The 16755-nt window shown below is 41.8% G+C and overlaps 1 protein-coding gene across 4 annotated transcripts in view; it reads left to right on the top strand.

The window, feature by feature from the left end:
* The window catches only part of MYO1B (myosin IB), a 198814-nt gene that overhangs the window by 60824 nt on the left and 121235 nt on the right, over positions 1 to 16755 (top strand). For all 4 annotated transcript variants that reach the window (XM_061608188.1, XM_061608190.1, XM_061608189.1 and 1 more), the window contains exon 3: positions 13498 to 13613. In XM_061608188.1, the coding sequence (XP_061464172.1) occupies positions 13498 to 13613 (116 nt within the window). The remainder of the gene's footprint in view (positions 1 to 13497; positions 13614 to 16755) is intronic.

Genomic DNA, 16755 nt, shown 5'->3' with positions numbered 1-16755 from the left:
GGATATTAGTTTGTACCTTCTTCCTAATCTATGCATTTGACATTATCTCTCACTTCTGTAGAATGCTCTTTGGTGTTCATTTTCCTTCAGATCCACAGCCTGACAAATGATCCTTCAACCGTGGGGTTTTTATCTGTGTAAACTGGGAGCTTCCACAGCACAGGGGTTGAATACTTATGCAAGCAACATGTTATAAACATTTCCCAACATAAAACCAATGTCACCTTACAAGAATTGATTTTGAGTTTCAGGGTTTCAAAATAAAATATCAGACAGAATGAAATTACAATGTACCATTTGTAATTCAGTAATATGAGAGCATTGGTCAGGAGTCTGATTACTTTTGCAAGGCACTGTATCTGTCTGCCTGCATTCCCCCCATTAATCATGCTTATTGCACGAGAGCCAGAGAAGAGGGCCTGTTGTGAGTGCTTACTATATCTGAAGCCTGATTGGCAAATACTTGCAACAGAGCCTTCTCTGTTGTGGCCCCTCCCTTGTGAGATAAGATCAGCCCCCTCTTCCCGTTCTTTAGACAGTTGCTGAAGTCCCATCTTTTAATGCAAGTATTTGATTAAATTTCTCCCCTTTGTGCCATTATACTGAAGTTTTTAAGAATTTTAAGGATTTCTTTATGTATCTTTTTTGTATGTTTTTGTATTTTTAAATTTCTATATGGGTTTAGGTATATTGTGTTTTTTAAATCTATGTAATCTGCCTCAGGACCCACACCCAGGATAGAGGCGGATAACAGAAATCAATTGATGATGATGATAGTAAAGTAAGAATAATTTTAATAGCCCTAGTTATTTAATATTCAACCTTAATGTCCAATTCCGCTTTGATTCTGTCACCTGATAGACAATTGAAAGAGGAGAGTTTTTTTGTTTGCTTTCTTTTAAAATATTGTTGGAAGAGATGATTGTTAAGGCAATGATTGGCTGCATAAGTCCATTTTTAGTGTCCTTGAACTTATGTTAATGTTGTACTTTGTCCTGAATGTGTTGTTGAGCTACTTGGCAGGATGAAGTTTCAAAAATAAATACATACCATAGACATATTAGGATTTAATTGCAGTATCTGACTAAACTTGTGTGCTTGTGGCTGTTGCAAATGGTTGGTTAGTTATTGTTGTTACTATTATTATTAAAAGAATTTACATACTGCCTTGCATTTTGAGAAGAAATACTACGGCGGTTCACAAACACATAGAAACCAAAACCAAAATAGCAGGTAAAACCGAATTATAAAAATATAACTACCCATAATTAAATTACATAGTGAAACAATTTAATCACAAGATTAAAACATCCATAACTAAAATGTAGAATAAACAAGCCAATTAATACAAAGTAACAGTTAAATAACAATTAAAACAGGAGGTTCAAGTCAGGAGATCAGGAGAATACATCTTCAAGAGCCAGTGGAATGCCAATACCAGTGGGGCCTTATATCAGCAGGAAGAGCATGCCACAACACCGGTTCCACCATTGAAAAAGCCTGCCTCCATGTTACCACAAACAAGCTGAACAAGAATAAAAGTTAGGAATAACATCCATGGTGCTATGTACATTTGAGTAGTCTGTCATCTAAACACTGACCCCCCCAAGTTTTTAAAGTCTCATATACAGCCACTTCACCCCTGTGTGCTGCCCCCTTCTGGCTTTAATGCTGATTTTCAAGACTTTACATTTGCGGTATCGTCTCTCTCTCTCTCTCTGCTGTAATTGGCATGCCTATGCAGTCAAGATTGGAGGCAAGAGCTGAAGGCACTTTATTGTTAGCACTTTGTAACCCTGGTTGGGTCACAGCAATCCATGGGTTACAACAATAACATGTGGTTTAATATGGTAGGCAAAACAGGGAAGCTTGCAGACGTCCAGTTGCACATAAAACTTGAAGTAAAAATGTACCAAGTCTTTATCCATGCTTCTGCAGTTGCCAGTTCAACAATAGGCACCCTTCTTTGTCCAGGCATCTTCCAGCACAGTCAGTTTGTGTAACAACAGTTCCAGAGCTACATTTGTTTTCACTTTGCTAAGAACAGTTTCCCACTCCAGTTCAACCTCCCCCATTAGTGCTTCATCACCACCACCACCACCACCACCACTCCTCTCTCTGCTTTCCCTCTCCCATCCTACTCCACCCCCAACCTCTTACTCCCCCATTTCTTTGGGAGAGGCAACTTACTCATCCAGGTCAGACAGGTTACAGCAGGGGCTGTTGGATATTGTAGTGCCAAGACTCAACATTCTTATTTATACATGTTTCTTGAATTCTGAAGAGCATGCTATACAAACATTTTTATGATGAAACTTCATTGTGAAAAGCAACCATGGGAGGGTGTGTGTGTGTGTGTGTGTGTGTGTGTGTGTGAGAGAGAGAGAGAGAGAGAGGGAGAGAGGGGGAGAGGGGGAGAGAGGGGGAGAGGGAGAGGGAGAGGGAGAGGGGGAGAGAGGGAGGGAGGGAGGGAGGGAGGGGAGGGAGGGAGGGAGGGGTGTGTGTGAGCTGGTATGTAACCCTGTCCCCATCAACCTTTAGCCCTCTTCCCCCATCATGTGATGACCAGGTCTGTGCCCCCCAAATTGCACAGCCTAGCTAGGCCTGTACCCAGCAAGAGGAGCCTGTATGTGTGAGCAGTGAGGAGTGCACACCTTGCCACAACTGCCCTCCCCACTTCCCTGTCATCACATGGAATCCTGCATATATTTAACACATGGCTCCCCCCACCCACCCCCGTCACCTCAAGCTGTTCTTTCTCATATCTTGGAGCCCTGTTAGAGGGGAGACCAACTTTGCCTCCTCAACTGCTGTTCTGCTCCAAATAGCAGCCTCCTAAGGCTGTTTTTAATTTTTTTTGTAAGTCACTGTTTTGTTCCCCACATTTGCATATAATGTATAATTTGCCCCTGAGGTGATAGCTAGGTGTGGATTTAAAGCTATAGTTAAATAGCTTATAGTTCAAAGGAAGCAGTATAAATTGAAGGTTTGTCATTTCAGTGTCTTTTTTGGAGGGTTAATTATATAACCGTGTTACAAATATTCTAGGGTGGAGAAGCAATATCTTATTTTAAAATACTCTTTTCTAGCTGGCAAGGCTTTATACACTCTGCTGAGCAGGTCATTTTGTCTCTAAACATAGGTACCAAGGCACACATGTATATTTAAGTAGGGGACAGTGGAGCGTTTCTGAAAACAATGTGTTCTTTGGGCAAAGGAAGGAAATGCTCTTAAACAGTTATAGATCCAGTTTCTGAAACTAGTTATGTTTTTGTTGATATGATTTTCAGGGCAACTTCGCAGGACTTGGGTGTCCAGCTGCATTCCTGAATTACAGATCTGAAGAATGTATTCATAAAAACAAGCAAAACTGCTAATTGGTACTTAGCCAGGAGAATACTGAACATAGGATTTTCCCCATTAATCCCCTTGGAGCTGTACTAGAGCCATCAAACATTAATTTAGGGGCTTGTTCTATCTGAAGTGTTGGTGAATGTGGGACTCCTCTTGCAAGAAACCTTTAATTTAGATTGAAGTCAACTATGGCCTTATTAACAAAGTTTATATCGGTTTGCACTTTCTTTTTCATTTAATATTAGGGTAATTGTTCAAGCCCATAACTACGTTGATCAACAAAATGAAGTTAAGGCAAATACATATTTTGTTAAAAAAAAAAATAGAAGCAATGTAGACCCAGTTTTTCAAATTACCTAGAGGCTCAAGGCTAGGTGCCTGTGCATATATAAAAGCCAGCACATTTATTAAAAAAGTTATAAAGTTGTGTGATGTTAAAATCTAGACTGAACCAAATATCCAGAGAAGGGAAGTCCCACACTTCTAGGACAGGGGTGTTGAGCCTCTGGCCTATAAGCCTAATTAGGCCAGACATGAGTCCCAGTTTGGTCCCCAAAGCATGCTTCAAGATCTCCTTGCCTCATCTGCTGTGCCCAGACAGAAATTCCAAGGATATACAGAGAGATAGATGGCACACTTGATGGATGTAGAATGGAGTGGGGAATTGGATCTGGCTGGTGGTCTGGATCTACCCCCTGCGGGCCAACTTTGACAAGTGGGCAGGATTGCCCACCTGTAACAGTTCAAATGGGCTTTCTGTAACTGCAGGAAGGCCCCAAGTTGACAAGGATTAGTACAATGGATCAATATTTTCACCTTCTGCTATTCTCTTAATTTAGGCCCTTTGGGGATATAGTATTACCAGTTGCATAACCATGGCTAGGAGATCAGGAGTGTGCTGGAGGCTTGTGTCCTCATCACGTGAATCTCCTTTTTATAGATTGCTTTAACCATGCTGTTGTTGTTATGTGCCTTGAAGTTGATTATGACTTATGGCGTCCCAATGAATCAGTGATCTACAAGAGCATCTGTCATAAACCACCCTGCTCAGATCTTGTAAGTTCAGGTCTGTGGCTTCTTTTATGGAATCAATCCATCTCTTGTTTGGCCTTCCTCTTTTTCTACTCCCTTCTGTTTTTCCCAGTATTATTGTCTTTTCTAGCGAATCATGTCTTCTCATTATGTGCCCAAAGTATGATAACCTCAGATTCGTCATTTTAGCTTCTAGTAACAGTTCTGGTTTAATTTGTTCTAACACTCAATTATTTGTCTTTTTTGCAGTCCATGGTATGTACAAAGCTCTCCTCCAACGCTACATTTCAAATGAGTTGATTTTTCTCTTACCTGCTTTTTTCACTGTCCAACTTTCACATCCATACATAGAGATTGGGAATACCATGGTCTGAATGATCCTGACTTTGGTGTTCAGTGATACATCTTTGCATTTGAGAACCTTTTCCAGTTATCTCATAGCTGCCCTCGCCAGGGAATGCTGTAGCAGCATTAAATTTGCGTAAAGTGTTAACCAGAATTCCCTTCTTGACTCCAGGTTTCAAACATTGGCTAAAATGGGTTTGCAAATCTGGTTACAGGGGAATTTGGTTAGTGTCTATATTGTTTCTACTGGGCCTGCACACTCTTCCTTTATTCATGAAGTTTAGAGGTGTGTTTGCATATTCATGATAATTTATAGTTGGTGTGACTAGGCCAAGTCCAGGGGCCTGCAGTCCTCCAATGACCACCTAGTGGGGGGATGTGATGGGGGCAGCAACCTACAGGCCCCACATCAGCACCTGGACATACTGGAGCTGATGCTGGTCTACACAGTATGGAAATTAACAAATTTCTTGTTGATTTAAAAAAAAAAACCTCTAGTTGGGGACAGCCTGCTGAGCGCATACATAGTTACAGATCCTCTTATTATCTTATTTTACAATTTCATTATCATTTTTTAGAACAAAATGGTGCTTACTCTCAAATACAAATGTGTTTAGCATCAGGGCAGCAGAAGCAAATTGAAATGTATTCCTGTAGTCATAGTGGTGCTAAGATTTAAGTGAGTTTAAAATGAGAATTGATACATGGGCAGAGTATTTATTTTTTTAAAATCAGCATTAGCAAACTACTTTGTGTGTATGTATGTTTTGGACTAACGTATTTGGAATGGCTGTCTAAATGGGTTCCTGATAAGACCATTAAGTGCAGGGTCTAAAGATAGCCACCTGCACCACTGCATATATTATAGCTAATGGCTTCCTATCAAAGGTGTTAATGTGTATTTACTGCAGAAGCTGTTTGAGCATGTTCCAGGGCATTCCTCAAATTTTATATTGTGTGAACTTTTCTGAGGAAATGAGAGCATCAGGTAAGAAAGAACAGTCCTCATGGCCATTTGAAGGTAATAAATGGGGACACTGATTTTTCTAGAAACTCTGGTTGCTAAGGGACTGTGTTCCCAAGGTTTTACTGACTGTGGATATATATGCTGTGCTGATTTTGGAAGAATGCTTAGCAGTGTATTTTTATAGGGAAGATCCTTATAGTATTCATAGTAAACCTCCAAAGGTTGCTTCTGATTTTACTGTTGTTTCTGAAAAAGAAACCAAATGCACAGTTATAAGATGGGGGATACTTGGCACAGCAATACGACATGTGAGAAGGATTGGACAGCCCACTACCTCTCTAGGTAATTGGTTCCATTGTCGTATGGCTCTAACAGTTAGGATGTTTTTCCTGATGTTCAGTCGAAATCTGCCTTCCTGCAACTGGAGCCCATTATTCCGTGTCGTGCACTCTAGGACGATCGGGAAGAGATCCCGGCCCTCCTCTATCTGACAACCTTTCATGTACTTGAAGAGTGCTATCATATCTCCCCTCAGTCTTCTCTTCTCCAGGCTAAACATGCCCAGTTCTTTCAGTCTCTCTTCATAGGGCTTTGTTTCCAGTCCCCTGATCATCTTTTTTGCCCTCCTCTGAACCTGTTCCAGTTTGTCTGCATCCTTCTTGAAGTGTGGAGACCAGAACTGGACGCAGTATTCAAGATGAGGCCTAACCAGTGCTGAATAGAGGGGAACTAGTACTTCACGGGATTTGGAAACTATACTTCATTTAATGCAGGCTAATATAGCATTTGCCTTTTTTGCAGCCACATCACACTGTTGCCTCATAATCAGCTTGTGATCAACAACAATTCCAAGATCCTTCTCACATGTCGTATGGCTGAGCCAAGTATCCCCCATCTTATAACTGTGCATTTGGTTTCTTTTTCCTAAGTGTAGAACTTTGCATTATCCCTGTTGAATTTCATTCTGTTGTTTTCAGCCCAATGCTCCAGCCTATCAAGGTCCCTTTGAATTTTATTTCTGTCTTCCATGGTATTAGTATGTCCCCCAATTTTGTATCATCTGCAAATTTGATAAGCATGCTTTGTACCTCCTCATCTAAGTTGTTAATAAAAATGTTAAAGAGCACTGGGCCCAGGACCGAGCCCTGTGGTACCCCACTCGTTACTTCCGCCCAGTTTGATAAGCACTCTTTGAGTACGATTCTGGAGCCAACTTTGGATCCATCTAATAGTTGTTCCATCCAGCCCACATTTAGCTAGCTTGCTAATCAGAATATAATGGGGCACTTTGTCAAAGGTTTTGCAGAAGTTGAGATATATTATGTCCCCAGCATTCCCACAGTCTACAAGGGAGGTTACCCGATCAAAAAATACAGATTGACTTCTTTATAATCTGCTCCAGAATTTTTCCAGGGATTAATGTTAGGCTGACTGGTCTGTAGTTCCTCCTTCTTGCCCTTTTTGAAGATAGGGACAACATTAGCTCTCCTCCAATCATCCAGCACTACACCGGTCCTCCATGATTTCGCAAAGATAATAGAGAGAGGTTCTGAGAGTTCTTCAGCTAGTTCCTTCAATACTCTAGAATGCAGTTTATCGGGCCCTGCCGATTTGAACTCATTCAAAGTGATTAGGTATTCCTTGACCATTTGTCTATCCATCTCAAGGTCCAGTCCTGCCCCTTCTACTTCATGTTTCCCAGGAGGGTCATAGGCCCTTTTTTGGGAGAAGACTGAGCCAAAGTAGGAATTCAATTTTCTTTGTCATCTGTTATCATTTTGCCATCCTCATTGAGTAGCTGTGCCACCATTTCTTTTCTCTGTCTTTTACTATGGACATAACTGAAGAAAGCTTTTTTGTTGCTTTTAGCATCCCTCGCTATCCTCAGCTCATTCTCAGCTTTAGCCTTCCTGACACCATCCCTGCAATTCTGTGATACCTGCCCGTACTCTTCCTTTGTGGCCTGGCCTTCTTTCCACTTCCTGTATGTGTCCTTTTTTGTTTTCTGGTCATCTCTACGCTTTTTGTGAAGCCACATTGGCTTCTTCTGCTGTTTCCCCCCTTTTTTATCTGTTAGTAAATTGGTGATCTTAGGTCTTTTGTGTGCGTGTGTGTCTTTTTGGGGTCAGTGGAAATGTATTCAAATCTTGTGATGGTTTTGCTTACATCAGTACAGTACTTACAAATAAAAAGCACAGTTGCAGTGAATGTCCATGGTAATGACTGAATTTGCCTGCTCAAGCCTTCCAGGTGCAAGGGATGCAGAACTGTTGAAGAGTGCTGGAGAAAATTCAGTGTGTGTGTGTGTGTGTGTGTGTGTGTGTGTGTGTATACACACGTGTGTGTGTGCGTATGTTATAACAGAGAAGAGTAGACACAAAGGTTCTCAAGGCCAGCTCTCTGCTAAGTAAGATATTGAAATGATCGCCATAAGGTTGCATTTTTTGAAATACTACCTGTTTACATGTAGGGCTGACTAGACAGGCATCACTTTGATATCTCAATGTATGGATGAGATAATAGTATTGGGAAGAGAGTTTGGATTTGTTAGGCAGGGAGAAGACTTTTGAGGAAAGGGAAGGCCCATATCAGGGGCTCTGATTGAAATCGTAATGGGATCTTAACTCTTGGTTTTATAAAATCAAAAAGCTTCTAAAATAGCTTGGAAAGTTTTTTTGGGGAAAGCTGACAGGAGGCAGTTTGGGATTGCTCTCATCTATAGGGAGTGGTGATAGAAGGAGCCCCATAACACAGAATCTTCAATTCATGTAGGTCACATAGCCTTTGTATTTCTCCTTGAAAGGGAAGGTGGTATATTATACAGCCACAAGAGTGGTTGTATACTATAGCCAGCGTGGAGTTTTCACATTCCGCAATGTTAAATTGAAAATATCCCCCATGCCATTCTGATGCTTCCCATAAGCTCATTTCAAAACAAAACCTTACAAAACTTATAGTCCTGAACTCAGAAACGCTTCCTTAATAACCTTGTAAATTTTCATGGTGATACAGAAAACAGTCAGAGAGAATCAAGAGTTCAAAGTCTAAAAAGAGAAAAAAAACCCAGAGCCCTTCTGGACTTTTTTCTGTCAGAGTTCTCATAATCTGTTGAAATTCATTAAAAATCAGCCATGTTCACAGAGTACCTGGAATCCTATTACTGACCTTGCCGCATACTCTGACCTTCATCTTCTGCCGTTTAAAAGTTTAAAAAATGCCTGGCTGATTTTTAATTAATTTAAGGAATTTTGGCTGGAACTCGGTAACGTGGGGCATGCTCAGTAAGAACCAATTGTCAGTGTTCTAAAAGCCTCACAGCTGCTTGGCTTGCCTAATCAGGGGGCCAAACCCATACCAGACTTTGATTTCATGTGAGACAGTCATGCCTTCCCTCAGAGAATCCTGGGAAGTGTAGTTTGTTAAGGGTGCTGAGAGGAGACTCCTATTCCCCTGACAGAGGCCCAGTGGCCAGAGTGGTTTAGCAATCAGCCACTCTGATTGAAGCTTTGTGAAGGGAACAGGGCGTCTCCTAGCAACTCTCAGCACCCTTCATTAACTACACTTCCCAGGATTCTTTGGGAGAAGTCATGACTTCCTAAAGTGAAATAAAGGCCTGGTGTGGATGTGGCCAGGGACAGCTTTGGTTTACATTTGGGTGAGAGACTACATGTGCCTTCTGTAGAATGAAAAGGTGGGGGAAACACTGAAAAATGATACTCTTCACAGTGTTTTCTTTTTGGAAACGAAAGGGGCTTCCCCTCTGCCCAGAGCCTGGCCACCCAATCTCCTCCCCTCCCGTCCCCCTCTTCCAATCCTCCCTGCCCCTCCCCCGGGTCAGTGTTGGACTATGACCTGGAAGACCAGGGTTCGAATTCCCACATAGCCATGAAGCTCACTGGGTGACCTTGACCCAGTAAGTGGATTGGACTGTGAAAGACCAACCCAAATTGTGTTTGCATTTTGACAAATTTGTAGGGTAGTACAATATCTCAGAGAGGAGGTCAGGTCTCCTGCTCCCCTGGTGCATTACTATAGCTGCCCAATTTCCCTGCTTTTTAAAGTTTGATAGAAATATCTGTGGGCTATAGGTACATTCTTAAACCACAAGGTTTTTTGCCTATTAGTGAATAAATTCTTTAGTTGATGACGATTCTTTCTTTACACGTCGTGCAAGGGCATGAAGCAAGCTTACTTAACTTGAAGACCAGAGACACAATGCAACGTGCATTTGGGTGTGCTTAAGCCCATTGTGATCAGTGGCTTTAAGTATGATATTCCATTGGATAGTAGTCTGAGTGCCCAGAACTTTTTAAGATTGTACAGTCTGGTGAATATTGGACAGGGCAGTGTTTTCTTAATGCGAGAGAAAACAAATATTCCAATATTGGTCTGAAATATTAGTAATTTTGCCACAGTAATACAATATATTATCTATTGTGGTAGATGTACAGTATATGATTCCAAAGGTCAGATACTTTTATACACGATTTGTTCTTTGAGAGTAGGAGCTTTAACTCTTATGAGTTATATCTAAAACATTTTGTTCCATTAATGGAAGGACCTTCTCTTCACAGAAGAACAGTTCTGCTCACAGAAGGACTCTGACTCCTTCTGCTCACTGAAGACATAAGTCAAGGGGTTGGACCATCTCTGCTACAAAGAAAGGCTGAAACATCTGGTCTCTTTTCTGTTCAATTTATCTTTGATAGCTGACTGAAACTCTCATTTTCAGAGTTAGCCTTTGCTGTTATATTTCCCTTTTGGAAGAGAAGACTTTGGCTGCTCTTTCCAAATATGCAGGCTGAGCAAGTATTGTGGTGGTCCAGAAGCAAGTAGATAGGCAGTGCCAGACTGTCAACAATATTATCTAGTTTAGAACTCAAAATCAGTTCAATTTGCTGCTTTCTGATTCTCCCCTCACCACTTGCCAATGGGTATGATTCAGGTTGCCTTTATTCCAAGAGCAACCAAGAGTGTGCTCTACCAAGAGTGTCCACCTGCGCTCATTGCCCCCTGAATAGAATAATTTGCTATTACAGGACCTTCTCTTTTTTGTTTTCTGAGTCAGTGCCTCATGGGCGTGATTCAGTCCATTTCCCACTTCTTGCTTATCTCATGATATCATAGGGTGGTGGGATGAGTGGAAATGAGATCTATCTACCTGCTGATTCCATATTCATCTTGCAGATCTTAGAGGCTCAAATAGACTTTGAGAGGCTTGCAAAAATGTAGGGGTGGTTAATGCACATGTGCACGTGAGAATCATGTAATAAGGTAGCAGTTAGAATCCATCCCATCAGACTAGTGAAGTGAGGGATCAATTATCGATGTCCAAACAAGCTAAATTGTTGTCCAAGCTCATGACAAGTTCTGTGGTGCCTTTTTCCTGTGCTTTGATCACGAGACCAGTCCTTTGGGGCTGCAGTTCTAAAACAGTAGCAGTTTAAGAACTCACAGCAAGCTAAGGATATTCTAATCCCTTGGATGCTGTGGCATTTTCTTCCCCTTACCCCAGGAGTTCTGTTTTCATCACTGGAATGTAATTGCACTCATTCCATGCTCAAAGAATTAAGTCATTTATATCTCTACTTGTTTATTCTGGAGTCCTGGTGGGAAGGAGGATGTTGTGTGGGAAAGTTCTCTTTCCCTGATGTACCCTCTTCCTTTCTCACTAAAGGGACTTTCAATATTTTGAAGTCAAGATGGGGCTAAAATGTAGTAATGAGGCTTCTTTTGAGGCAGAGGTCTGAGTGGTGCTCAAACCAAAGCAGTAACTTCTTGACATACTTTAGTTTAAACATGAGAACATGTATGTGCCCTTGCCTAGACGTAGTTCTTTGACCTTTTGAAAATACTGGTTATTTTAGGATGTGGTATACTGGATTTGGAATACATTGGTGAACAGCTGGTTACTTGTTCCCAGAATATTAGAGTAGCTTAATTTAAAGATTAATCCCCCTTATGTTGTCCAAAAGAGGATTTCACCCTCAAGAGAACTTGTGAGTTAAAATGATGCCTTACTGATGTAGTTACTTGATAAATCTTTGCTCAGTTTCTTGAGACCTTTGCTGATTATATGGTATAAAATAGCAATTCATCTGTATTCACTTTCAGTTGTCTTTCTCTGTTGCCATTCATTAATGAGAGATGAAGTCATTTTTTCTTTTGAATATTTGTAAAATGTGAACATGACATTTTGCCAAATCATTCTTCAGTATTAATGAATATGTAGGGTCCCCCCCCATATTTATATCCCTTTAAAAGGAACAACAGAGCCTTCAGGGTAACTTATAATATAGTACTTCTCTTTTTGTAAAGTATGCATAGTCTTAGACAAATCCAGAAACATGCTTGCTGGTTTTGTATTCTTAAAAGGCAAAATATTTCTTGAGGAGTTCATCCACTTCTTAATTCTCCTCTCTGCTTACTTTTTAAAAATTAAATCTGGAAATATTTTAGTTTGGCTATTTCTGGAATTTCCTTCATAACTCGCATAGTTTGAGGAAGTGGGGTCTGCCTTCAAGTCGATTTCGACTTATGGCGACCCTATGAATAGGGTTTTCATGGTAAGCGATATTCAGAGGGGGTTTACCATTCCCTTCCTCTGAGGCTAAGAGGCAGTGACTGGCCCAAGGTCACCCATTGAGCATTATGGCTGTGTGGAGATTTGAACCCTGGTCTCCCAGGTCATAGTCCAACACCTTAACTACTACACCACACTTCAGTTTTGGGATTTCACATTTTGTTCATTTTTCTCTGACAATGAGACTGTGGTTAGTATTTGTCCTCCTAAACTAGGGATGGGAAACCTGTGGCCCTCCAGATGTTGCTGGTTTACACCTCCCATTATCAACTCTGACCATTGCCTATGCTGATTGATGGTGATGGGAGTTGTAGTCCAACAATATCTGGAGAGCCACAGAGGTTCCCCATCCCCTTTTTGAACAGATATTGGCAAAGATGCGAATGAGACTTAAGTCTCAAGTTAATTTGAACATTTTGCTACTATTTCCCCTTTCAAATAATACTGTGCTCCTTTAGTATAGTCGTCTTCTGCCTTTTCAGACTTTGGGCTCACCTTTAATTCAAACATTTTGGGATCCACTTTTTTTTTTAAACCATATATTAATAAGGTGGTAACATTGCTGCTGAGTCCCAGCTTACGTCAGGCTGTAACCCACTAATGCATGGGTAGCCAATGTGATGCCCTCCAGATGTTATGGGCTATAAGAACATCACCTTCAGCCAGCATGGCTGATGGACAGGGGCAATGCAAATTGAAGCCCTCAACTTCTGAAGAGTACCATGTTTGCTACCCCTGCACTGATGAGTCCCACCTTACCAATTGAAGACTAGTGGTTAAGAAGTGAATCAAGCATGAGTTACCACATATTTTCAAGTTTGGATCCATTTGTTCAGAATTCTGAGTATGAACTGCTTGTAAAGGAGTTTCAAGTCATGAGAAAGTAAATCCATTCTATTGAATCACAATTCAAAGCACCTTTCAACTTACGCAATTCTTTGTTTTAAAAGAAAAAATGTATAGTAAGTCTGTGGATTTCTGGGACATCTTCCTTAACAACTATGAGGGAATGACTTAAAAATCTGATCATTGTTGTCGTTAGACTTAGAAATTGCCATGTTTAAATGCTTATTTTTGACAACATCATGGTCTCAACCAACACAATTTTTTCAATACAAATTATAAGGTAGAGGTAAATGTTCGTAAACATATTTTTGTAGGATAAATTATCCTGTCTACTGTTAAAACTCTACTGCACATTCTTGCTTTTCTGCAGACTTACATCGGTAGTGTGGTGATATCGATAAATCCATACAGATTGCTACCTATTTATTCACCAGAGAAAGTGGAAGAATACAGAAACAGAAATTTCTATGAACTCAGACCTCACATGTAAGTATGTAAAAGGTTTTAGGTTCTTACTCTTTTTTAAGTGATGCAGTTTATAGATGGGAACAGCTGTTTCCTATAAGCCACAGAATGTGTTTGATCTATCATGCCTTTGATTAGCTCTAAGCATATCAAGTTTATTTCCATTTTTTTTCTCCAAGGGAGGAAATCTGGATATTTTATTCATTGACTGTGATAGAATTTGGTTTTACCGATGAAGTTACTTTCTAGTGTCATCTCAGCCCAGAATAATAAGATACAGCAGATGCCTGTAAAATAGGAGCCTTGTATCTTGTGTACGCGCTCTCTCTCTCCCCCCCCCCCCACCCTCTGTTCTCCTCCTTTCCTCCTGGTTGTCATCCCTTGGGAAGGTCTAGTGTTACAAAATGTGGTACATTATGTTGCTGTAGTCAGAATTTTTCTCCCTCAGAATGTTTCATATAGCGAAGTGAGTCAGGAAACGATGTTACTGAATCTAGATGTTTTCAGTGAGCTATGAGCAGACAAGGAGTTGCTTTTTTTGGTGGTAGCCTCTTACTGTAACATCTAGATATGGACTAGACCATGGATTGGATCCAAAGCTGCTCCTATCAAGTTTCCCTTCCCTGGGCAGCCTGTCCCCCCCCTTATCTGGTTTTTAAGGGTTCTTCAACACCCTCCCGAGCAGATTTTCAGGAGCTTCAGAGGGAAGGCAGTTAGAAAAGTCTCATTTTGTGAATGTGAACTCTATTCTCTTCACAGTTCTGCCCAGAATGCGAGACAGGAGAAGGAGGCGAGGCGGGAATTAATTCTTGTTTTATTAAAGTAACGGTTACATCAAAAGCAGTGCGCTTCATAGACCTAACTATGTTGATTCACTAAAGTCCCTAACTAGGCTAACTAGACATTCTCTGCAGCGTATGGAGTAAGTTGACTCAGCACCCCAATCAGGGGGGCGCCATCTTAAATAGGGAAGGTCTTTGCCCGTAATCTCTGACTCCTGCGAAGTATCATATCCTGACCATCCTGCTTCTTGCATCGTCTTGCGCGGGGCGAGAGGGGATGAACCTCCTGCTGCTCATCTGACAGCAAAGGCTCGCTAGGTGCCGGCTCAACCTCCTGAGGGGGAGCAGGGAGCAGGTTGGCGGGGAAGCATTGGAAGCGCCAGGCGGGGAATCCCAGGGGGGTGGAGTTGGCACTTGTGAGAGATCGCTTTCCAACGGCTCTGTTGAAGTGCTTGCAGTCGGAGCAGGAGCCGTGCTGACAGGCAGGCTGTCCGTGGGACCTTGCGGGCTGTCAGCATCTCCCCCTCCCTCAGTGTCCTCGAAAGCCTCGTCCTCCTCTGACATCTCTCCCACCTGGGTGAACTGGGGCTCAGCATTCACAGAATGAAAGCTAGGATCCAAGTCCGTTTATTTAAGCCAAAGCATTTAAATACATTCTGATTCAGAGCCATTTCACACAACCCAATATCTGCTACCAGACTTTTTTTTTTTTTTTTTTTTAATGAATGTATGGTGGCATCTGTGCCACATATTTATCGAGGCTTCTAGTAAGCACACGTTATATCTTGGACTTTTGAGCCTTGTTGCATATGTGTTGAGGAAGAGTTCCACATGTGTCCTGCTGCTAGGTGACTTCAGATAACTGAAGTGTTATGGGAATATTGGCAGTGTGAATCAACCCTTAATCCTGTTGACTTGAATGAAAACAGTTTACTATCCTTCAGTTTAATTTGTGTATTGGGCTGATGTTTTATATTTTTCAGTATTTCTGTAATGTGATGCTAGCAGCTTAAAGTGCTGCTGCATGGGGGAAAGATAAATTTGCTCTAAGTGTATTCCCCATTTTGAAAGTATAAAATATGTTTCAAATCATAGGAAACTTTTAAGGCTTCCAAGTGTAAATTGCTCCATTTGCTTAATGACACATAGCTCCTGCCTGAGTGTTAAAGCATTGGGTTCAAATTTTGGGGAAAATTACTGTGATGGCAGAGTGAAGGGATATCTCAAGCACACATGGCTGTTTTTACTCTGGAAATAAACATGGCTTTAAGGAGAAATTTAGTTTTGTAAATCTACTACTTTACTTCCTGATAATTACTTGCCTCAAAGCTCATACTTTAATCAAAGAAATAGTTATAGTCTGCAAACAAAATGCCACTTTGAGGATTTAAGCATTTGCTTTTGGGAACTTAGGTAATTGTGTAGCTTCTTTCTTTCCCCTCAACCACCCACCCTAAATCCCCAAACTTACTTTTTTATCTGCTACAAGGCATGGCACCTCAGGATAAGCATTAGGAAAAAACATGCAGTCCAGTTGCAAAAACCAAGTCTAGAGTATGCCCTGCTACATGTGTTGGGCCAATGGTATGTTGGGACAGTCTCATGGTTGTCATGGAAACCATGAAATCCTGAGCTGCCCCGGATAAGGTGGCCTTGGCATGGATGATGGCATCCCCCAGAACCAACAGTCTGGGGGATCTCAGCAGTACACCCAAGACCACCTCCGTCAGCTCAGCTAGGGAGTCTGTTGGGCAGTGGGGTGGGCAGTATACCAACAGAATCCCCAGTCTGTCCCAATGACCCAACACAAGGTGCAGACACTCCAGACCAGTAGTCACATGGACAGGGTTCTTGCAGAGGGAGATGGAGCTCCTATAGACCACAGCAACCCCCCCTCCCTGGCTGTCAGGTCTACCCTGATGCTGAATCAGGTATTCTGGTGGGCATAGCTGGGAGAGACTGACTCCTCCCTGCTCACCCACCCAGGTCTCGGTTATACATGCCAGATTGGCTGCCTCATCCACAATGAAATCATGAATGAGGGATATCTTATTATGTACCGATCTGGTGTTTAGGAGCAGCATCCAAATGTCTGAGAGCTGGCTGATAGGGCAACCAACAAACCTGCTGTTGTGGGGAGGACCGGAACAAGGCACAGTCATTAACTGCCTGGGCCGCCTTCCCCTTACCTGGCAAGTCCTCCTCACAATGCCATATCTCCCTCTACCCATCGCTACACTAATTGGGGGCTCCTCAAGTCTCCCTGCTTGGCTCTGAGTCCTCCCTCCCAGGCACATAACTCAAGACCAGCAAGTCCCACAAAAAGTCCTACAAGCAGAAGCCACCTCAGCCAGCCAGCTTATGTGTCCCTTTCAGAGAAG

This window comes from Rhineura floridana, chromosome 2 (assembly GCF_030035675.1).
Source record: "Rhineura floridana isolate rRhiFlo1 chromosome 2, rRhiFlo1.hap2, whole genome shotgun sequence".
NCBI lineage: Eukaryota > Metazoa > Chordata > Lepidosauria > Squamata > Rhineuridae > Rhineura > Rhineura floridana.
The sequence above is the reverse complement of the archived record's forward strand: the minus strand, read 5'-3'. Positions and strand labels throughout refer to the sequence as shown.